A 23,304-nucleotide genomic window follows, 5' to 3' on the forward strand; every position below is an offset into this window, starting at 1 on the left:
CTAAAGTAGCTGAAAATCATATTTATTTCAATAGCTAAGGGAAACAACGTATGCCGTTGTCGTGGCATCGTAGGACAACAAAAACGTAAGATCGTGCATTACCATGTCGGTGTGATATTTTATTTTAAGAAGCTTACAGATGCGTTCTCAGACTCTCTCTCCATATTTTTCTAAATTTCGATCTAGTCCGAGCAAATTATTATATATTATTGCTGTTGCTGCCCACTAACTTACTGTTTAGAAGTTTTATTTAGCCGCAGTAGAAGTTCAGATGTAACAACGATAAGCGGTTTCACCTCACCTAGAATCAAAATTGCCTATTAGTGAAACACAATATTCTGAAAGTAATCATAGTTTAAGAAAATGATCACGAGATGGCAGTATTTTTCGTCCATCCGATAGCAACACACATGAGAAAATAAATTATTTTATAGTATTTTTTTCCTATACGCTCAATAAGAAATAATTTGTGCATCATTAGATTGGACTCACTTTCCTTGAAATTTCGTTAACCCGTTTCCCTTAATTTTTGGATAAAATGAAGTGAGAACGTCCGCTCGGACGTATGCGTCTGCTGAAGGCGTATTAACAGCGTACGATAGCCCAGCGATTCCTGAGCCGCTTAAAATATCGGCATTTCAAACCAAATGTTACATTTGTAATGAAGTGAAGGGTTGCCGGAATCGTCGGACTTGTACCGCATCGATCTCCATTCAAGATTCAGTTACATTATAAGATCTAGATTGATCCCAACTTCTATGGTGCTTCTTTATTACGCCAACGTGCTTGAAGGAGGCTTCAATGACCGCGTACTTCCCAGCAACCAGGAGACGTTGAAGCCATGAACATAAAAGCTTCTCGCAGAGCCTTTCAGTCGCAACAGAATATTTCGCTATTGGGACGAGATTCGCGTCCATATCGATGTGTTTTGCTTTCGGGTTATCTCCGCACTTTATCCAATTGAAGGGGTGTCCTTACTTAAATTGGTTCTAACCGAGATTAGGCACCTTGTCACTGGACGCCAAATGAGCGAGGTATGGCTAACCCGAACCTAGTTACGAATCCTATTAGGCAGCGCTGACGCTTCGTTCGGCACTTATATTCGATATACCGGTATACAAAACAGGAGGGCATTATGGCTGTATGACGTATAGTTGTTTGCATGATAACTATATATATATATATATATATAACGAGCATGCGTCTTGCCATAAATCCCAGTGTATGTAGTGAAGATCCAACATTGATCCTGACATCGAAAAAAACAGGGGGTAGAGCGCTCGTCGTTTGTCGTGCACGCTGTTCGATGAAAGGTGACATTTCGAAGTACTCTCGGACATCTCTGATGCAGGCAGATACTGCAACGGCCACAATGCAGTTACAGTATTGAAGTTCGAGCTCTAAGCCGATCTGTCGCCACTCTGAAAGCAACGGTTCTAGGTCTTTACAACGCTAAGTTGAGGAAGCTAATCTGCGTGTCTCAATCTGATTATCACTCCTATCATTCGTTGTCTATAATCAGTTTTACTGCCGACAGCGTTGATCACTGGGAAACGAATCCATTCTATGCCAGCTATCAAAAGACCGATTTTTTACATATATTCATAATTACTTGTAAGTAACAGACACATGGATGATACCCCGTTGACATCTTAATCGTAATCTGTTACTAGCACTAGTCAGCTATCCCTTGTAGCTAGTTGCGTGCCGTTATTAACTCGACGTTCTGTACGGCGTCTAATCATTTTCTCAGTACCCCATCGAATTTTAGAGTAAAAAGACGTACCGAACTTAGCCTATACCAAATCTTTGCTAACGTCGAACCCAGAAACTAGCTAGACCAACAAAAACATGTTTATTTTATGGAAAAAGATGTATTCGGGCTTGCTATTCAAGTAACTTGAAGTTAGGGAAGACATTACATGGCAAACGGTGCGGTGCCATCACCTTGGCGCATAACAGTGAACTACAAAACACCTGTCATTAACTAGTTGAAAGTTTAAACAAGTTTGCCTTTACACCGTATAGGCAGATAAGTTTCGAGGCCGCTCTCATCGCATGCATCTTTCCGCCTCAGCAAAACGGTATAGTTGTAAAATAACTGGCATTCGATTCAACGCTAAGCTTTACGATTTTTACAAATAATTAATGTCTATCGAGCCGGGACGCATACCTCTGTTAGAAGAGGGGCAGAATTAGCTATAAGGGGCATAATTCGTCGAATTTCGGATATCTGCATCTCACGGTAGCGGACAGTCCAGTCGGCCATAAGGTGACTATTAAACCAGTATGGGCAAAGGAGAAGGTACTCTACATAGAACCTATCTGAAGAGTTCTGTAAGACAATGGCTTCGTATGAATGAGAATGACATGTGTAATAGAGTTAGGATTAGGTGAATCGACTGGACTGGGCGGACTGCAGACGGACTTCAGATTTCATACACGTAGAAACATGCCAGCCGTACTGGGAGAAAATGATTGACTTCACACCGATGTTACTGGGGTCGCGACACTTGTAATGTGCTTTACGATTCAGCGGGTGCGAGCTCTCAGAAGATGTCCGACGACGACAACTGCTGCTGCTCTGCATGCATGGAAGCTATGAACTGACATGAAGTGCTAAAGCTTCCATTGAAGGCTTTCCGTGCGAGCTCAGTTTAGGCGAGCACTCAATATCGCATACAAAAACACACTGATGGTCCAATGACGATATTGACTAGCTCCGACTGTTCTTCACTTATTGACCATCGACATCCGATGGTTTGACCGACGCGCTCTGAAGCCGATTTGCAAACAGTCAAGACGATAACGGGACATTGTGGCTGTACTAAGCGGATGTTGCTTTGTTCATTGGCGTAGTCGAAAATTTGTCTATTGGCGTTGATGTGACGCCGTTGGGAATCTCGTGACCTTTTTTCATTGCGCGCTCTAGCGACTCTGGAGTTTAGAACCTGTAGATAAATTAGTAATCTCCCAAAAACGTCGTTGCGTTTTCGGCAGAGAAACGATACACGGCCATCAACCGTCGGGTTTCCGACGAGTCAACTAGCTTCATGTAAATAAGTCTAGCCTGGGGGGTCGCGGACGCGAGGAAACGCGGCTGAAGTAAGCACTCTAAGCTACAGCAGCGACAAATGCGTCGAGCGTTTAGCGGCCGCTAGTGGTCAATTTGCCGATCGTCTGCTCTTTTTTTGTCTGCGGGAGCCATTAACGTTACAAAAGATGTCAAGGTCTTGGAAGTGTTTTTGTAGCAACGTATTTAAATTGGCGTAGAAAACAACGTAAAGAGAGGAGAAGGGGTTTAAAAAGAAAAACATCATCGAGGCAGTCGCCACTTCTGCTATCTGTTGAAATAAATTACATCTGGTTGGTTTCGATCCTGTTGAATGCGCGACCAAGACAAGCAAGACAAGCCAAGACAAACTTATTCAAGTTTGTCATGGCTGGAAAGGACAAATTAAGCTTCTAGATCAGAATTCTATCCGAAAAAGAACACTGTCCGTCAAAATAAAGTTTACAGGATTAGATGTACAAATGTATTATTGGTTAACGAAAGAAGGAATAGATAGCTTACCCATTTGGATGCATGCATAATAGCTATTAGATGTACTTCGCCAGTGAAGAAACGTTGTTGTGGAACAATTTACAGTTGACAAAGTTCGGCCGCAGCCGTCCAAGTCTACCGATAGCACGATGTATGTCAAATTGATATAAGGTATAACCAACGGCTTTTTTCTTCATTGTTGGTTCCAACCTGTCGAGCTTATAACACGCTTCCCAATAGACATTAGATCAATGACTTTGTATTGCCATTTCGCCTGTTTCGTGCGTTGCCTTACCATATTTTTCCAAGTCTACCGTAGCAACAATAATTCCAATCTTCCCACACTAAGATAGCGACTGAGCTTCGTACGCCTGCGTCCAGGTAGTATCCCTGGGTGCGAGCCAACGTATCAACGTATTCTTGGTATATTTTGCTCGCCACTGATTGTAACCACTGCGTTAGTCGAAACGACGAAGATCAGTGGACTGCTCTGGACGGTCCCGAATGTATCGAAAGGTAAACTGATGTCAGCTACGATCACTGGCGTATCGGCTACGCATGTATGCATGAAATCGGGGTCTAGCTCTAAAACCTGTCAGATTCGGGAAGTAAAATTGATTGCAAGGGGTTTTCAGTATTGTTAAAGTCATTCGGCCTAGGACAATAGACGAAACGTACCTGTTGCAACTGGGCGGCATCAGATCTAAATCAAATAATCAAGATCGCGTTAAACGGCTTACGAATCTGCTGGCTAGCCTTGTTATAGTAGTATATTCTGCCAAAAGCAGAATATTTTTCGCAGCGTCGACAGCCTTCGACTACGTCCATGGCTACGTAACAACAGCACCTCTATTGCGTTTTCAGCGTTCGCAAGACTACAATAAGACTTAATTATAAAAACAAACAAAAAAAATAAAACTTCCCCCCGTTGGTTTCGTTCAGATTAGCAGCAGTCGATGATAATAATGAGACCCAGTTAGGTGGCGAGCATAGCACTGTAAACTGATAGATGTACAACAAAATGCCCCTCCAATGAACCTAGCTGGGATCAGGTGGAATAACGTTTGAAAGCTACGACCATCGCTGGTCGCTTGTGGTAACACTACCGTAAAGGCTTAGAATAAGAAAAACGATTGAATCTAGTTGTTCCTGCGTTACGCTCATATGGGCAAACCCCTGCTGACTTTTGCATCCTTTTGTAGGGCAAATCTGCAGGTTATTTACCGTCCGTATGAATCTACACGGACAATGTAATAGAGCTGGAAGTCGGCAGTGATTTAGAATGGGCATTTAGAATTAGGCAGAATGTTAGTTAAATTGGCAGCACTATGTGCAAGGTACACCGATTGTAAACGTTAGCGGTGATAGGGGCCAATTATCGATACTTTGTTTTTACAATTGGTCGTTTAACGTAATCATACGTTAGGTATCAAAGTCTGCGGGATCGGGATCGGTTCTTACTGCAGTGCGGAGGGTTACGATAAAACACTGTCGATCACAAAAAGCAATACGTTAATTGTTTCGAATTAAGCTTCAGTACTTATTTATGTCGGTTTCTTAAACATTACATACATAAAAACAACGGAATAGTGCCCAGCGTAGCTCCAACGAAAATGACCATGGAATTAGAGAAGGAAATATTGAAATAGAGCAGCTTGAAGCTAGCGAATATTAATAGCGTACGTATGAATGTGAAGCAGAAGGTCGGACGGGTGCAATTGCCCAGAAAGGATCCATTAAAAATCCCGTAAGGCAGTTATCCACATCCAACTTTTACATATTCTCATTTCCTTTGCCATAAAGCTGTGCTTTCTGCGGCCGAAAAGTGTGACGCCGGCTACATCAAAGCTTTGGAAGTACCCACAAAGTTCAAAGTCGATATGAAATCTGCTAAATATTTGAATACTCCGTATACTTTAAACATTGATCGTTTTTACCCGATATGGATACACCTTATAGGAACGAAAAGTTTATCTCGTTTAACCTAGTCATTATAATAAGGCTAACAAAATTGGGAACGATGGTCATTTGCCGGCCAGTGTTGCAATGCATCTTTTCGTTCGCAGACGTCAAAATGGACATAAATTTAACAGCAATAAAAATGTAGGGCGATGAAAATTGGCAAAAAACATGTTCTTGTAATTTCTAAAGGGTGTTTTTTTTTTTTTTTTTGCTTATTGATGTATGTTATTCCTGAATCGAATGACCATCTCATCGTTGTATGTTTGAGGACAAGCAATATGGCGGTATGACTTCTGCCAGCTGGCAGCTTGTTGCCCAACGTCTGATTGTGTGTATAAGCGAAAAAACGGGCCGCAATTAGTAGCGAATCTTTCCCGACGTGTCGTTTATCGTATCGAAATCATATTTGAGTATTCACTACAATGTTACACAATCAAACCCATATATAACTCATTTGTAACCTGCAACGCTCAGGGTCGCCTCTAATGATCTAGCCTTTGTGACGCGTAAATATCGACCACGAACATCGGACCTCGTAATAACGCCGCGGAATTTGACCAGTACTAATATTAGCTAAATACACATGTTTCTTTCTCTGATCTTTTTCTCGAATCATGAAGTTGCTAAGTAAACGTATTGCCTGTCAGAAATAGCCTGATGTTTGAAGAAGGAGGAGTATTCACTTATTGCTATTGTTGCTGGCTGGATCGATTTCAATTTTATTTTTTTTAATTTTTAATTTCCCGTTCCAATAGGCAAATCTCACTATATTGTATTTGTTTTGTTTCGTTATATTTTGTCTCAGTGGTCATGCCTACTGCTTAAAGCCGTCTAGTGCCAATAAATGGATCTCAGATCAATATTTTTTTTATATTATTTCGTTGAGATCCTACGTCTAGGGTAGATTTTCACAAGTGGCCTTGTTTTCTTTTGCTATTAGGAACTGCGGTAAAATGTTGTACTGCCTTTGTTGTATGCAGCTTCGTGCAACAAGGACTAGCCTGAAAAAAGGTCACTTCTACGGGAGCGGTAGATGGGAACACTGGTCGCCTGGACAAACAATTGTCCCAAATGCACAAAGTGATACAAGAAGCGCCATATTGAAACCAACACCATAGAATAAAACAACTGCTGCTTTTCCTCTATGGGGTGCACAAAAATCATTTATTTAATAATCATTTAGTTAACTTTATGCAGTTGGAACTGCATCGAAAATAGTCACACTGCCGTATGCGTCAACTGGCATTGGCACGTGCGAGCATAGTTTAGAATTATGACTTGAAAGGTTTCACAATGCGTTTATTCACGCTTTGGTCGAAAAGCGGTCCTCGCACAAATTCAGGCCCACACAACAGTACATAAAATTCGCACATTCTCAATTTAAGGACTGCCTCTAATTCGCCTCTTCCTGCCAGGATATCAAGTAGACCCTTTATGCACAGAACTATAAACATTAATAGATCCCTTAATAGAGCATTAAATCTGATTATTGTATGGATGAAATGTGCGCAAGCCAATAGCACACAGAAACGAGACCGTTTATAGCAGGACGAGTCTTCTCAGTACATGCGTAGCTCAAGGTGAGCCTTTTTTCGTTGCATTTTCACACACTTTGAACAAATTATCACAAGAGGTTCGACTTCGAAAACACTAACCAGACCTACCATTTACGTACGTACACGCAACATCTTCAGAAGGCGACGAGTCAAAATAGAGACATCGTTTTGCAGTACCAGTGGCCATCAACAGGTCGAACAGGCACAGCCTTGGCCTAATTGCGTTACAAAGTGGACTTCCCTCTTGTTCCATTTAAAAAACCAAACACCATCTAAGCGACCATTCGCTACAACCTTTTTCGAATCTCCATCCAATCCTGCCTGCAAAATGTAGCATGGCCTTTTTTTTATACCCGTTTACTGAGCGACTTACCTATGTAGCCTATCGAAACGTATATTAGTGAACCATATTTTATAAGCATAGAGGCAATATATTAATATATCATAACAATATAGGAAACGACTTTAAGGTAAAAGCTAACAAGGTGGCTGGCATGTAGCAAATAGCCCATACAAGTTTATGGCTTTTCGCTGTCGTCGTAGTTGGCTTTTATGTCTCCGCTGACCTCAGGAATTATGATCACCACTGACTGCCGGAGGCAGTGACGCTTTAGGAGGACAGCGAACAAAAGGCAAAAACGAGAACATACTAGATACCCGAATTTGCAGGTTGCGAACGATGAAGGACCACTACCGAGAATATTATCATGAAGACAGTTCTGGTCGATTACAGTTAACCCTGATCACACAATCAATGCAAAACAGTTGACGCTTACGCTATACACAAATGGACGATTCGAGCAAGCACGTACTCGTTAAATCTTTTCGATGACGTCTTGCCCACTTGAGCTCTCGCCTTCCGTCCCATAAAAATTCCATATCTGCATAAATACACAATGTGACAATCGACAGAAACGGCAGCCGTAGATCTATTGGCAATGCTACAAGTTTACTGAATATTATACGCGGCCAGTTCAAAGAAGACCGACTTTTTTGGCATATAAACGAACCGACGGCCGACGGTTGCGAAAAATGTGTCACGTAATGCTCCCACGAATTCATGAGTTTTGGCCTTACTCACGTATTCTTTGGCCTGCTAGTTTAGATGACACGGTACAGATTGGATAAGGCAATCAGATTTTTCGGCCTTAACTGCCTATGGCCTGGCGAAGTCGCGTACCAAGCGAAGTTCTGCTTTCATATCCGCTAGTCCCTTTCAGTGCATTTCTGTAAGAGACGTTGAGCTGTTCGACCCTCCAGAGGCTGCAGGCATTTTTAGTGCGAGGACTCCATACCTACATATCTGTTTATGTCGACCGTGCAACTGGGTTTGCGATACACTACCAGCTGGCGTGATGGAAATAGGCTTAGAAATGGTTCAGTTTCTGTTCGGGTAGAAGCCCCAGTTTTTGCCCTCTAAACAGCTTGACCTTTTCGCTTGCAATCACAAACGCCAACAAAGGCCATCAGCTAAGACGTGATAATACGTTGAGCGTTGCAACGGAAACTATAAAAGTTCAATTTATTATCATTATGTAGATAATATCTGATTTCTACCGCAACGCAAATGACGGACGTGACTCTACGTTGGGCTAGTTTAAGTTGGCAGTGCTAGCTACTGGGTATACGGATGGGTAACGACCTAGGTGATTCATTTGGAGGAATCACGAAGCCCTACTCTGCCCGAGTATAAAGTTGTTCACCTGTGTTATGGGTTTAGAGCTTCGTATCAAAATATCTATTATGCTGCTATATTTACGTAATAATTTCAGTATTCTGTGATTATTTCGAATCAGACTCTCACCTGCCTATGCCATTGACACTCACCAATAAGCAGCTTCTGCTTTTCAGAAACCACTGTCTATTTTTCATCCCAATTGCCCCGAATCAATCACCTCGAGGTTTCCGGATTGGCTATTCCCTCTTTTGTTATTCCCTCTTCGCGACTAGTAACAATAATCTAGCGAAATTCACGATCTTAACAAACAACGATCGCGGAAGATAGGATAGATTTCATTATATAACATCTCCACTCAGATGTAACTTTCCCATTAGGTGCTTGTCGTATTTTACATGGGCTCTTTACATACTAAACAGAACAGAGTATGTTCCATGAAACACACTGGTCGTGTCGGTACGAACCCCTTTGCTTATATTCTATGGTAGCGCGTTGGGTCAACTCCGACGTTCGGAACGATAATGGCAACCTATTCTGTGTCTATACCTAGCAGTATGTGGGGTAGTTTCGACGACTCACTTCTTCAATGCATAGGTCACATATGGCACACTGAAATCAAACTGAACCCAATAAAATAGGTCGGGTAAGTGAAAAAATTAGATTAAAAAAAACGATGCCAACGCCACAGAGATGAAATATGACGGCGATTGTTTAAACTGGACATATACGTTTAATATTCTATAAATTCCAGGCTGCAAGTAATCCGTCTGAGGCAGTCCTTGATGCCAATATTTGCAAATAAGGTTATAGATGTGCTATTAAGTGGCACCTATGCGTGTCGGCAGCGTCGGCTGTGAGGCGTCTTTTTTTTCGCAGTGGTCGAGACCCAGCTGTGGGTTGACTAGTCTGCTTATGGTTGCTACTATTAAAGAATCATCAAGTATCAAGATACAAAAACGTACGACACTCAAGGTAGCTTTCGCTGGTTGTAGTACGTCGCCCGCGTTTCTATATATCGATCACTTTATGGTTTATTTAGCACTTTATGATCCCTAGATGTAACATTTGCTCACCACACAACAGCGTCTTACTTTCTCATAGATTTCAATTCCGACACACACTCGTTGCAAACATTTCGAATTCATCCGATAAAAACAACGCCGAGTGATCAATGTCGGCCGTGTGATTATTTCAATAACCTAGGCTTTTTTCGTCGTTGTTCCTCTATCTTGGAGTGCGATCGATCACGTGCACCCCTAAAATATCTCGTCTATTTGAACTACTGAAAAACGGCTACACTGAATGAAATTTTCTATTGGAATATACGGAAACAATACGGATCTGAGACAACGGCTTTGGACGTTTTATGATAGTTTTTATTCTGTTTTAGCGTTGTCTCATAATACAACAACTAATGCTTAAACCCTACTGTACGAAACACACAAATATTGTCTACAAAACATTTAAAAAAAACAAAAAAAAAATTTTAAAAAAACAAAAAAAATAATAAATAGAATAAGTGAAACGTGTGTTCTTGTCCAATATATCAGTGAACAGGTAAGAATATTGCAGTCTTGTTACGCTATTGTCTGTCGCCAAAAGCCGTTCGACACCTAGGTAATATATCGCTTGCGGTCAGAATCGAGGAGTGTGTATTGGTCACATGATAGAAACGTAGTCATTAAGTAATTACACCTGATTTTGTGTTGCTAGAATGCCGTATGATGATTACGCTGGTAGCCTGCCACCGTGGAAAGCTTGTCTATTGCCTCCGCCTGTCTACCTAACTGTTTGCTGTTTTTGCCAGCGCTGCGGCCAACACTTTACTTCTCTACCCGGCATTAGTACACGCTATTATTTTCCTCTATTTCTAGGTTTGTTAAAAGCTGTAGTGGCTAACGAATTGCTAAAAGACGCATGAAAAAGCGTATAAGTTACCTAGCTACCGCGCCAGCCAGGCAGGCCGTGAGCGAGACGACCAGATCACAGCGAACGTCGGATCTTGAGCGCGGACGTGGTTTGAGTCTACTACGAACGGCAAGCATACAGCAGAACGTAAAATGTAATACATTGCCGTTCCACTGATAAGGTAAAGAAGGTCATTATGCAATAATAAGTAGACTATGAATTAGCTAATGCTCACTGAAAGTCGAGGAACATATTTGTGTAAAGGGAAAAACGGCAGATTGTCATGACTAGTTTGAAAAAAAGGGGCATGACATTTATAATTCGACCGCTAATCCCCGCGAGTTTCATTGAAGGAGGCTCTTTGAATTAAACAGAAGATTCCGTGTGCATAGTCCTACACTCCGCGTTTTGCTGTCGGACGAAATATATATATATCGCCTATGTGCATAGTACTATTCTACTATGATGCTAGAACTAGGCCCAGTCGTCCTGTAAAGTCCTGTAGAACGTAATAACCCAATGGAGCAACACCGAACAACACGAATATTCAAGACCTTGGAGTAAGGGGATAACTACAGTGTTCGCTTGAAGTTTTTTCCTCCGAATTTCTTATGTTTTTCTCTCCTATTTCCGCGCTGCGCCGGTCATTTCGTGTTATTCTTATTATTTATCCATTTGGGTTAGTTTTTTTATCACTGCCGTTACAAATTCGCCCCGCCCGAGTAAACATTAACCGAAAGCTTTCGGCCACAGTCCGAAACAACAATTTGCTATTACGAAGCTCAAGCGTTGAATGATTTCGAAAGTTCGAATTTATTTTTACGTTCCGCTTTTTGTCAGCGCTGCTCTTTATGTTGAAATATTGCGATTCGTTACGCAGCCTGTAGCTGTTGAGCTGCATACATGCCAAAAGGAATACAGTTACTATCCTCCTTGTGTCCTTCTCTTCCTTATGCAGATCGCTCCCTTCCCCCTCGTAATCTTGTCGAGGTTCAAGCAGCTGCACCAAAAGAAACGCTGTCACCGTCGACGGACAGAATGAGGGTCATGGCTGAACCAACTTCTTAATGAAAACCTGGTTTTTCGTTCTATTTCCCTCGTGCAAAATCTATTCGACCTCCGACGTGCGACAAAGCAGCTCCGAGAACACGCAACATCAATTCAGCAGCTACGGCAGTAGCGCGAAAAGAACGAGTACATCGCTGTGGTTGTTTTTTTTTGGCTAACGTAGTAGTGAACGTGTTATCTGCAGCATCTCAAATTAGAAAGAATAGGCCGAAACGCATAGGAAGAAGAGAAGACGAACCAACATAGAGCAATATAGAACCAACGAACGTCGTTGATAGTCAGGCAACGCTAACGACGCGCGAACAAAAGATAAAGTAAGCGTAGAAAAAATGGATGGAGATGTAGGTCAAAGTTTGCTTGGCAAAGTTTGACAACGGTAAAATTGACCCACAGAGGGAAAACAACTTACGGGAGCAGTGCATTTTCCTAGAACAGAAGAATTAGTGGAGACAGAAGATCCCATAGGACAGCCTATCGGAGCAATGTCCTACCCAATATTCTGACAAGACGGACCATGTCATCGGCCTGTATCAAAAACATTTAATCGGCCTTTCGGACGGTTGTGCCACCCTTGGTACTTGTATGCGTGTTCTGTTGGGAACAGTCACTTTACTTTCGAAAGAAAAAAAAACAACCCCTACCTAGCGATCTACTTAAGTCCTCTTATTTCGCTATTATCGTAGTAGGTCACCCTGTTCCGTCTATCGGGAAAGGTGTATTAGGTCAATTCCACAAAATAAATTCTTGCCTTTGTCTGTTCTTTGTAGGTGGTCGGCTATAGGAGCGGAAACTAAGGGTGTTACAGTCTCTTGTAATATCAGCCAACAGTCACGTGCTTGAATTAATTCTTACTTTGCTTAAAAGACGTAAATTGTATGTAGCTCCTATAAAAGAGTACTTCTGATATAAGCATATATGTTAAAATGTATACTGGTTGTAGCATTATGTACTGTAGATTCATGTTGGTTAATATCAGAACCAATCATTTTACAATATATTTATGTAAAACAAATGCACAACGAACCTGTGTGCGATTGTCCTATTTTTTGGTATTAGGCTATTCCATAGCCTTCATTTATCCCTCAAGCAATGCATCTATTTCATAGCATTAGAATTATTCAGGTATAGTATAACCAGTTCTGCAAGTCTTCGTCATTGTTAATCATAGTATTACAATTTTTTTCAGGAATTAGAAAAAGTTCCCTCGCGGCAAAACGTCTTTGTCGCACAACGAAAGTATAACTTTGTTCCAACTTTGTTAAAGTTGGAAGAAAGAAGAGCATTTTCGTATAATATGTAGAAATAATCTTAACGCTGCGGTATTTAACAACTCTGGTCTTACCGGAGAAGAACCATTACCGTTGATTGATTCACCGCTTGTCAATAATAAGGTAATATATTGCAAAAGATATGTATAATAAGATAATATAATGTAAGACCCTGTCCTTTCCTACAATAGAGCCGGTATTTTTACATACAATTGTTTTCCAGGATCTCCTCTGATCCCCGCAAACGCTCCTTCCCAGGCTTCACTTCCCTCGTATGTTAAAATATCAGTAAGGCACTGGTACAAATGTATCAAAAGAAAAGAAACCAAAAGGGTACCTCGACACGATATTACCTACCGTACACAGTATACCGCATTCAACAAACGACGGTAAAGCCATTCTTCTCATCTTCATCTTTATATCTGCACAATAGGTTCCTGACGTAGAGCTCACCGTTCGAGCTATTCTTCTATGTGCAAGCAGACACAATGACGAGTAAGTGCATCGTCTGTAGGCCATGCTGAGCCAAGGCCCGGCTAACTGTCCTTTGTTCTGTCCAGTATACAAGTCCACGAATGTACACGAATCCCACAAACAGACTTTACCCAAAAAAATTACGAATGTTTGCCAGTATAATAGACAAGCTGGCGGCAGCAGCAGCATCAGTAGTAGCAGCTGCGTGTGACATGCGATAACAAAGGACAACTATCGCACCGGAGACGTATCTGGCCTGGTCAAATAGAACGTTTCTGCATATGAATTGCAGGGGGTGAAGGGTGTTGTAGCAAAATGATATTTCCACGTACAAATGCTGGTTCAGGGCAGTTTGATAAAGGTTGCTCATTACAGGTGGACTAGGCCATCTTAAGGTGTCATACAATAGCAGCAACACACAATAACAATAAAGACAGTAAAAGCGGCTGGTTCAGAGGCGGGGATCGATTCTTGATCTGTGCCAGTATCTGCCACTCTTTATAGGTACCTTGACTTGTACAAGTCTTCTAAACTTGCTTGTAGGTCTCTCCTTGTAGGAGGGTTTGTGAATTTGTAGGCGAGTGGCCACGGGCGCATAAGCAACCATATTGGCTACAAGAGATATCGGATGGCGTGTGGCACTAGTACGAAGTATTGGCATCTGCTAGAAGAACTTGTACTCCTGTATGAAGGCTACCTGCAGCCGTTGCCCTAGGCAATACTTCTAATCAGAGCTGTCCTGACGAGCGCAGTGAGCTCCAAGGCGCAATCAGCGCGGTAGATCTGGATAGGTGGGCAACCAACGCTGGGAATGAGCACTATTGATCGTGAAGAGGTAGGAATACTAGGGTGAAACATGATTAGAAACACTGTTATGGAAATTGTTGTCACAGTAAACAATAACAGCTCGTTTTTTTGGTAGCTGATTACACAGTATTTGTTCAATTGTTCCTATATCCAATGGTAGAATCGCTGGGCGGCATTGTCGATCAATGAGCAACGGTAACTAATTGTTACATAATCGCCATTAGAGAAACGGTTTACATGCTTCAGCCTTGTTCTAACTTACGGGTCATCTTAATGAGTTGCACTATCTACATTCTACTTCTTGCTATTCAACTGGTAATCGCTAATGGAAAGAAACCGTAATTGAGTATAAAAATCAATTTAATACTTTTTTTTTTTCTTTTTTGTTTGCAGATGTTTCCGTGCAACAACTATGACGTGATCAAAATTCCAGGGGGTTTTTACGATAAGACTTATGTTGATGCTCTATGCACTAACTTGGTTCACTTCTGACGGGTGAACGTTTGCTAAGCACTAGTAAAGCCACTAATATAAAAACTCTCTTGGCTCTGTGAGACAATAAATTGACTCGGGCGTGTTTATCAACGAAACGTTGGGATAGGTGGTAGTTTGGGCTCAATCCGGACGTCGATAGACTTTACTTTGTGTTGGGAAAAAGCGTATTTCTGACATTTTTTTTTAGAGTAAAGACGTTGCCCCTGTAAGACAGTGCAGCAACAGTGACGTGTCAGCTACGAAACCTAAAGGTGTATGCTAAGATAATGGACAATCTCGTTTCGTGTTGTATGAATCAGCCATTTAAAACAGCAACCCCGAGCCGGACGCTAGGTCATTGTAGGTCGCAATATCAATGAGCGGCAATAATTTCAAAATGGTCGTACGGGTTGAAAGTGAAGCAACTAGTTATTGATGGTTGGTATATCGTACATTGTACGTGCTGCATGTATGCAATCCATATATTAGAACAGTTTATATTGTAAACGGAGAACAGGTTAGAGTGAGGTATGTTCGCAATACGAACTTGAATTTCTAAATGAGATATCTAGTAAAAGTAGGTTTAAACATGAAGCTATATGATTGATGGGAAGCAGCTTTCCTAGTCAACGAAAACCCTATCTCTGATTAGGTAGCGAAGAGAATTAACTGCTATATTATACTGCCGCGTCCATTGCGGGACCGAAGCACGTTAGGAAGAACCATCTCAAACAGAGAAGACCAAGACGCAGTAAGCACACTCAAGGACAGCTTAACTTAGACATTACTATTAGGATGTTTATTAATACAGCCAGATTGAGCTGAGGTCGTTAACCATGCCGTGCTTTCGGATAGCTATTGCGTAGACGAAATAAAAGTAAACAAGAATTACATCAAAATTTGATAGAAATATTTGGCCTAATTGTCAAGGGAAAACGCCTGTTTTATGTTGACACGAATAGAGTCTGTTAGCTTGGGCCTAATGAATCGATTCCGGTTCTCTATAACTCGGATTAGCTTTAGCTGATCTTAACAGAAGCAGCAATAATATATTGTCGGACGTTTCTGCAGAAACGCTAATAAAGCAAGCAACCAAACCTGAGATCATACATGCATGTAGTATTTTCTACTTGATACTACGCGCGGTCGGTAGCATGATATATCTTGGCTACTTCAGAATAAGCCATACACGTTAGCGAGGCATGTGTACGAATCTACCAGTCCCCACTGGCGACGATGCAAGAATTAAGGTGCTTTAAAATGATTATCTCAAAGGGAGAACCTTCTCCCACGGTGTAACTGGAAGGTAAGTAGCTATAGTATTTCCCGCAGCCACGGGCCTCCCTCTTGCCAGAGGATTTTTTATTTCATTTCGGACAGGTTTCATTAATTAATTGTCGTGCGGATGTTTGATGGCCGGTCGTTAACCTACGACGACAAGGGCAAGGACGAGGCGCGTACTCCCAATGCCCCGGCTCAGTGAACCCTCCAGCTACTTCCTGCTTTCAAACGCAAGCTTTTATTTATGCACTAATCGATTTCCATTTCCATTTATGTTCTTCTTAGGCTAAAAGCGAAATCAATCAACAAAGGCTTGAGCTCTCGAGACTGTTTTTAAGTTCGGAAGTTCTTCACTTGGAACAATGTAAGTAACGAAAAAGAAGAGATCCACCGGTTGTGCCATGGATGGATATAATAATCCAATTATGGCCATTGCGCTAAACGTTAGCCATTACTGTTTCAACATCCCATCCAGTGAGCGCGATATTTTGCAGCTCGGAATTTCAAGCTTGAATTTCGAAATTCGGCATAAACGAAATGTATCTGTTTTCATTTCGCTGGGTCGACGTAGCTCGTTCAGGACCTTTATTTTTGGCCATAGGAAAAAATTTTGCGTCTATACATTTCTTTACATAAAGGCCTACACATGGTTCACTGTAGGTGCCTATACCACAAAGCTTCGTTTGAGCGGCTCCTAACAAGGAGGCGCGCGTAATAGTTCGGTAGTTTGACCCAGCCGTTTCAAACATCCATACTCGCACATGCTACTCTCTCCAGCCGTGCGTCCCGCGTCCTGTCCTTGATGGCAAGAGGGATATTTTCTCGTTTACCTAAATTGTAAATTTTCCACAGACCTTGAGAAGCGGAGAATCTCTCAGGACTGGAAGAGATCATCTGCAAAAACGACATTAACGACGATTTTCGAACAGAATTTCGATACGAAGCTGCTAATGCGGATTGCAGTCTCTGCCATAGCTCAGAACAGGGTCACACAGCAGAGCAGAAAGAAGTTTGGCTACAGTAGTAGGCACCCACCGTTCCCAGACTCCTGTGTCTGCCGCTAGCGCTAAGGCTGGTCGTCATTATCCATAGCCCTAATAGGCGAAAACTAACGACACCTTGCTAACGGCACCGTGGCGAGAAATACAAGTAGAAAAGATGTCGCGGCAAGGGCACGTTCAGTCGCAGAAGGAAAAGATCATGCGCTTGGAGCCAGTCATCTTTGTTACGAAAAATTTGCTTTACAACATTATCTTCTGCAGCGGAGTCGGAGAAGTAATTTAGCAGCAAATTACTCATCACTTCATCAGCGCTGCTTCCGAGTAGCGAAGAAGAATGTGTGAGACCTCGGACTAATACCGTGCCAATCGTTGGGTGGACGATATCGCAAAACAAAAAAACACGCGCAGGATTTCGCCGAGATCACTGAGGTACGAGGTGGGAAATGAAACTATCTATCTTCTAGATGATTTGTCATATGTCTCGCCCATACGATTATGGCTGATGGAGTGTCTGTATTGTAATTTTCACGAGAAAATGGATCGTGGTTGGGCAGCCAGAACGAGAGGTGGGACTAATCCCAGAATTAGGTTCTGTGGTAAAAACGGATAATCGAGAAACTGGCTAGTGGCTGACTCGTGCGTGGACGCTAATAACCTACTTTTACCTTAATGGATCACAAAACATATACTAAACCAGCTTCCAATATCGACACTATTCGATTTACTTTACCCATAGATGCATATGTATATTTTATACAAAGTGTGATAGAGAGGGTTGGAAGGAAAATGATTAAGTTAGAAAAGAGTCTAGCGAATTCAGCCGGAAGAGCAAACCTGCTATCTAGCTTCAACGGTGAAAAATACGTATTTACACACCTGATTCAGCTAGTTCACAATGCAGTCTACCCCCATTGTATATAGACTCTATTATATAGTTTATTCCGGTTCCTGCACACGTACTATGAGTTACATTGCACAACTCTACCGAGTGGTTTCTACCAGGACCACGTCACAATCTAGCTCTCGTTTTACGGAACAAAGCTTTGCAACGAAACATCACCAACGTGAAAAGACATACAGCGACGGCGACTACGAGCGGTCCGTATGCATTCCCCTTTTCCGTGTATGGTGTAAAGAGATGAAATACTTGTCTAACGCGTAAAAAGGAACGTACTTCTTTTTTACGCGTTTTCTACTGCTTGCAATAAAAATTGCTAGCGATATTTAACCGTCATCGAAAAGAACCGGCAGGATACTTCTCATATATGGGGGAAAACAGGAGAGAAAGGCAAGCCCCGGCCTGCGACTAACTAGGTATCAATATATAGCCAGGCACTGTTCACTGTCGCCTGTCAATGTCCATGCTTTGATTCAGAGCGCCTTGAGCCGCCTCGCATCTAGCAGGGAAGAAGCTTTACAATACGATCTCATGGCACAATTTTTATTTTGTTTTTACTGTCACTTGCTATGCCGTAAACTTACAGTTTACGGCATAGCAAATGGCCCTCATCAAAAATCTCACTCAAACTAGTTAATTTTTTCCTACTTGTTTTTTCCGTCCCCTGAGCTGCTTTAAATTGGCGAGTATCGATCGACAGGAAGGTTATCACACACCAGCTTGTATGTACATTGATTCGAATGGAAATCTGGGCATATTCCTAGCTCGGTGTTTTGTGTTAGTATTAAATACGATGTACTTAAAGGCAGGTCGAAGGCGAGAAAAATACTTGAAAAGGGCGGGCCGTAATGATTAAGGTTCAGTTCCAGTTGAATAGTAATTTCGAGATTTCGAATAAACGATACAGTTAATGTTAGTTCATGATGAAAAGTACATATTAGAATCATTAAAACACAGCGTACCATTTAAAAACACAAACGTTCGTTTGGTCACACAATTTTAGATCATCAGGATATATGAAAAAATCGGATATAAATCACTTCCACTATTTTCATATGAACGTTATAACTATTTTATATATATAAACTATAAGCTATTAGTGATTAGGACGTAAAAAGAACCTTCGCGGAGAGGGAGTTCGGTATCAATATAACTGATCTCAGCTATCAGACATTTAAAAGCCTAAGCTCGGTCAACAGCTTCGAATGGTACACTTTACCGAAAGCGTTCGAAAAAACACAACCAAAAACCTTCTTATTGTTAATATTGATGGCCTAATCCCGCTAACTGTGTAGCAATAGACCCTCCCTTATAAAGCCAAGCTATTGTATAGTTATGAACCTTAGTCCTAATGGTACCAACCATAAAGTCAGCATGCTGAGCTAACAACTTCTCAAGCGTCATGTACTACTCCCTAAGCAACTGAACAACGGAGCTCTGTTGGTTTCACTTAATTTTATTCTTGCTTCATAGGTTTACCTAATTTCTGTCTATCTATTCCCTGTAGCATCGATTACATTTCCATTTTTAGAAAAGTTACATATACGATGAACGGCGAATAGATGCTATGGATTTGTCATAAAGCCAATACCATTATGGCTGAAGCAATTTCGAAGCAGGGTGAAATTGGTGCTAGCCGCTCGGTGCCATCATTTTTTCGCTTATGTAACTCCATCGGAGTCCTTTTTGTCAAGGTCACCCATCTTGCCTATGCGATGGTTTCTAGGACGAGAATTTCAGAACAAAATTAGCCAATCAGTTCTCCGATCTACCCTCGGTCCTATAAAAAATGAGAAGGAAAGTGTGTATATATAAAGGGAGAGAATCTAAACATCGGGCTGCTGGTTCGAAAGCCATTTCGAACTATGAAATAGAGCGATAAAATACGTATATCCTAAGAAGCGTAGCAGACTTTGCCTATTTCCGATAACATCCAGAGCCAAACCGATCGCTGGACAAGAAACGAACGGATCGGAAACCAGCCAGCCGGCCGGCCGGCCAGCCAGGCCCGACAAATATGCGACGTCTGTTACCGTGGCACTGCTGCCAGTGAAAACTACCGTAGCGGCGGAGCGTTGGCAGCTCAACTAAAATGCGCAGAAATTCTGCAGACTAACCACTGTCTGAGGTTGAAATGTTCGCAACTGGAAAACTCCCGAGGTTGTGTTATGTTTCGGTGAAAAGTAAAGAGACAGAACGAAACATATGCCAGGTCCAGCGTTTGGACGCTAGAAGCAATATTCGGGCGGAAAAACTTACGGCGAAACAGCTGATACAATAGTAAATGAGGTGTGCATGAAGTCTACCGTAGGCCGGCTTCAAGCCAGTGAGATATAAAATAAGAAGTGAATTAACAAGGTGGAATCCTTCAAAATTACGTAGAACACTTGGTGAGATTAAGGCAGCTAAGACGGATATAAATACACGGGGCAAGGGTGCAGGGTGCATTGGCTGAAGATTAAGTTAACTAATAACTGTTGTAATGGAAGGTAGAAATCTGTGGAAGAATGGTTGGCCGGGAGATCTGTTAGGCTCGTAAATTTAGTGCAGATCAATATCTATTTGGCACACAAACTTTTGTTTGCAGCTATAATATATGGTGTGACAGAGCTCTTGGGCACAATAAGGAAAACTTCGCTCCGAAGACGCCTGGAATTGACAGTGAAAATCGGCTCTCATAATTTATTTTGTCAGAATCAGTTTTTGCTTCATCTCTAATGACGATTACGAGGTGGGTCAAATAATAGTAAAAACCAAGCTTTCTACCTAGAAGTTACTCACTAGAAGGCTTTGAACTAGTTGGTAGCTTATTTGAATTCAGACAAAAAACTTGCATGTGGTGTAACATTTAACAACGCTGTCGTTCGCCCAACTCTCCTGAATTAGAAGGTCATTAAGGGAACCCAAGGCCATAATTGGCAATTTCAGTTCCAATCCGCTTCGGCGAGTCAAAACGGTCGGCGTCAGAACAAATTATAGAAACTTATTCTACTGCCTGACTACAGTAGGGTATGGTACCCAGATCTTTTAGTTTGTGAGTGATAACAGGTCTAAAACACTCGGACGGAATAAAAGTTTCATCGGAAAGAACAGCGTTATTTTAACTGGTTGGTTAAATTGAACGACATTCGAGCAGCCTCTATTCAATAAAATTGCTTAGCGTATCATTTAACCGTAAGCAGAGCCGGCCGAATGAGGCGATAAGTTATGAGATAAAACTAGATAGGTAGTAAGTTAAACAAGTCTATTTTAACACATAGAGAGCCTCCACTGCTATGAACAAGATAAGTTAGTCTGGTTCTATGTCCTATGTACTGCCACTGAGCATGGTCTGATACGGTCTCGTTAATTCCTCGTGAATTGGAGATGTATCGACGAGCATCCATCATATTGCCTAGGGCTAGTAAGCAATTTCTGAACAGTTAACAGACCATAATACTCATTGCACAAATGCCATTATTAGAAAACTGAACGCTTCGGGTATCTCGTCGGGAGGCCGCGAGGCACCGCCATTGCGATAGCGCAACAAATGCCCGCTGAACTTCGGTAACTCAGGTAGTTCAGATTCGACACGAGTCGGTTGTCTGAAATAACGCCTGATGGTTTCAGCAGCTGTCATACGAAACACGAAAAACATTTTCGAACGCGTGGAACATTGCGTCGTTTATCTAGCTTACTCTTCAACGTGCGGCTTGCATGCATCCGTAAGCTTCAAATGATTGCCACTATTGGCAATAAAAACTGAGCGAAACATTTGCTCTTCGATTTAGAAATACCAGATGGGATGAGCATCGCAAACTCCATGACGATACCCGTCATTCTTCTCTACGGCAGTATTAATAGTCTCTATTATTTTACAGCATGTTCGAAAAAATACGGTAAAGACGATCGTCTCTTGTGTTACGATTAACACCGTAATCCTATACAGTCGAAAGCGAAATACATATATCGTATATAGCATACTACGCAGAGAAACACAAGGAAGCGGAATCAGTACATAGTACTGGCATCGAATCCGATTGCACTGAACCCCGTTTTATCGGCACAAAAAGGAGTGCATAGAAAAAGAATAGCTAACCGTGTAGGCGAATAGCTATCGTCGGCCATATTTGTTAATACAATTTTTCATCGACGCCCGCCAATAGAGGTAATGAGCTGTGCGAAGCGGGTCGGTGGCCATCATCAAAGCAAGAAAGCTGCTTTTCGACGCAACTCTTACTCCTCATTTAGGCTTGACAGGGTATGATGCCGTCGCCACAGACCGGGAAGCTCTGCCCAACGTTCACATCAGCCTTCCTTCCTTTCTTACCTTGGTAACTAACTACTAACATATAACTGTTAGCTACGGCGAACGGTTGTAGCGCTCCCTGTGCCAAGTGCCATGTGCTTTATTGGCATATTGGGCCTTTACCCAGCTTGCACCCGACCTAGACCTGGTCAGAAACCGACGAAGGCTGTGCCAATCAAAACTAGCGAAAAAAACTACCGATGCCGCAGCAGGGGTAAAAGAGGATGGGATTTTTCGAAAGAAGAACTGGTGGAACTCTTTCTAAGACAATAAGAGCTATTACCTGTATCACAGACTCCTATTAGCCAACGTTGCCACCCAAACTAGATACACGTCCTTTTTAAAGATCTTTACAAGCTTCCCTTCGTCTCGTAGGTATATCATTTTTAAGCTTCAAGTTAGATGTTACCTGTTTGTGAGTCGGAGGTCATACACGTCGCGCCTATTGAATTCTTGTGGATAAACGTTAATAGACTTGGGCATCGCGTTGAACAGTATATGTAGACGACAAAAAAGCGCAGAGAATCAAAAATAATTTGTCCAAATGTTAAGCTATGTTTGGTGTATCGTAATACTTTCAATCAAGGTTCTTTTCAATCCTTTACTATTTAGCATAGTGAATAGTGTGGAGACAAGCCAAAGGACGGTACGTAAGGAGGGAAAAGGCACCGAAAATCAGTGGTGTCAGAAAATGTTGAGTTCTGCCTAAAATTCTATGGGTTGGCCATGTGGGTCCATTTCACTGGGTGCAATATGGTGGTAATAGTATACATGTGTCTATAGCACAAAATTATTATTGCGGTGGGTACAAATCTAATAGGGATAGGGCTATCCTGCTTATAGTAGATGACTCTCTTTGTTGAAGTTTACATATCGACGTCTCGTTTATTCTATATATATTATTTATTATATAGTATACATTATTTATTAACAGCAACAAAATATAGTAGACAAGCTTCGATACGACTCACTCGTCAAAGGCTCTATAGTTCCCTCACAAGACTATCTCTGACGAAGGTTTCATTAATTGACTTGCCAGGACAGCACGAGTCCTAGGGTGCTCCATCTCCTAGCTCTGTGCAGTGCCAGCTTAGGAT

At 41.8% G+C, this 23,304-nt stretch overlaps 1 protein-coding gene and 2 long non-coding RNA genes across 3 annotated transcripts in view; 2 read left to right on the top strand and 1 right to left on the bottom strand.

Annotated features, from left to right (window-relative positions):
* Window positions 1–13,513, top strand: part of LOC111269587 (uncharacterized) — a 47,440-nt gene extending 33,927 nt beyond the window's left edge. Inside the window, exons 3-5 of the long non-coding RNA XR_002685844.2 lie at window positions 12,484–12,589; window positions 12,903–13,107; window positions 13,208–13,513. This is a non-coding gene — a long non-coding RNA (uncharacterized LOC111269587). The remainder of the gene's footprint in view (window positions 1–12,483; window positions 12,590–12,902; window positions 13,108–13,207) is intronic.
* Window positions 1–23,304, bottom strand: part of Pkc53E (Protein C kinase 53E) — a 214,868-nt gene that overhangs the window by 157,721 nt on the left and 33,843 nt on the right. The window contains exon 5 of the mRNA XM_086972146.1: window positions 235–301. Within this exon, the coding sequence (XP_086828272.1) occupies window positions 235–301 (67 nt within the window). The remainder of the gene's footprint in view (window positions 1–234; window positions 302–23,304) is intronic.
* Window positions 13,523–15,848, top strand: LOC147752220 (uncharacterized). The gene is made up of 2 exons (XR_015314645.1): window positions 13,523–14,293; window positions 14,659–15,848. It is a non-coding gene; the product is annotated as an uncharacterized LOC147752220 (long non-coding RNA).

Source organism: Varroa jacobsoni, unplaced genomic scaffold, assembly GCF_002532875.2.
Source record: "Varroa jacobsoni isolate VJ856 unplaced genomic scaffold, vjacob_1.0 scaffold_1398, whole genome shotgun sequence".
NCBI lineage: Eukaryota > Metazoa > Arthropoda > Arachnida > Mesostigmata > Varroidae > Varroa > Varroa jacobsoni.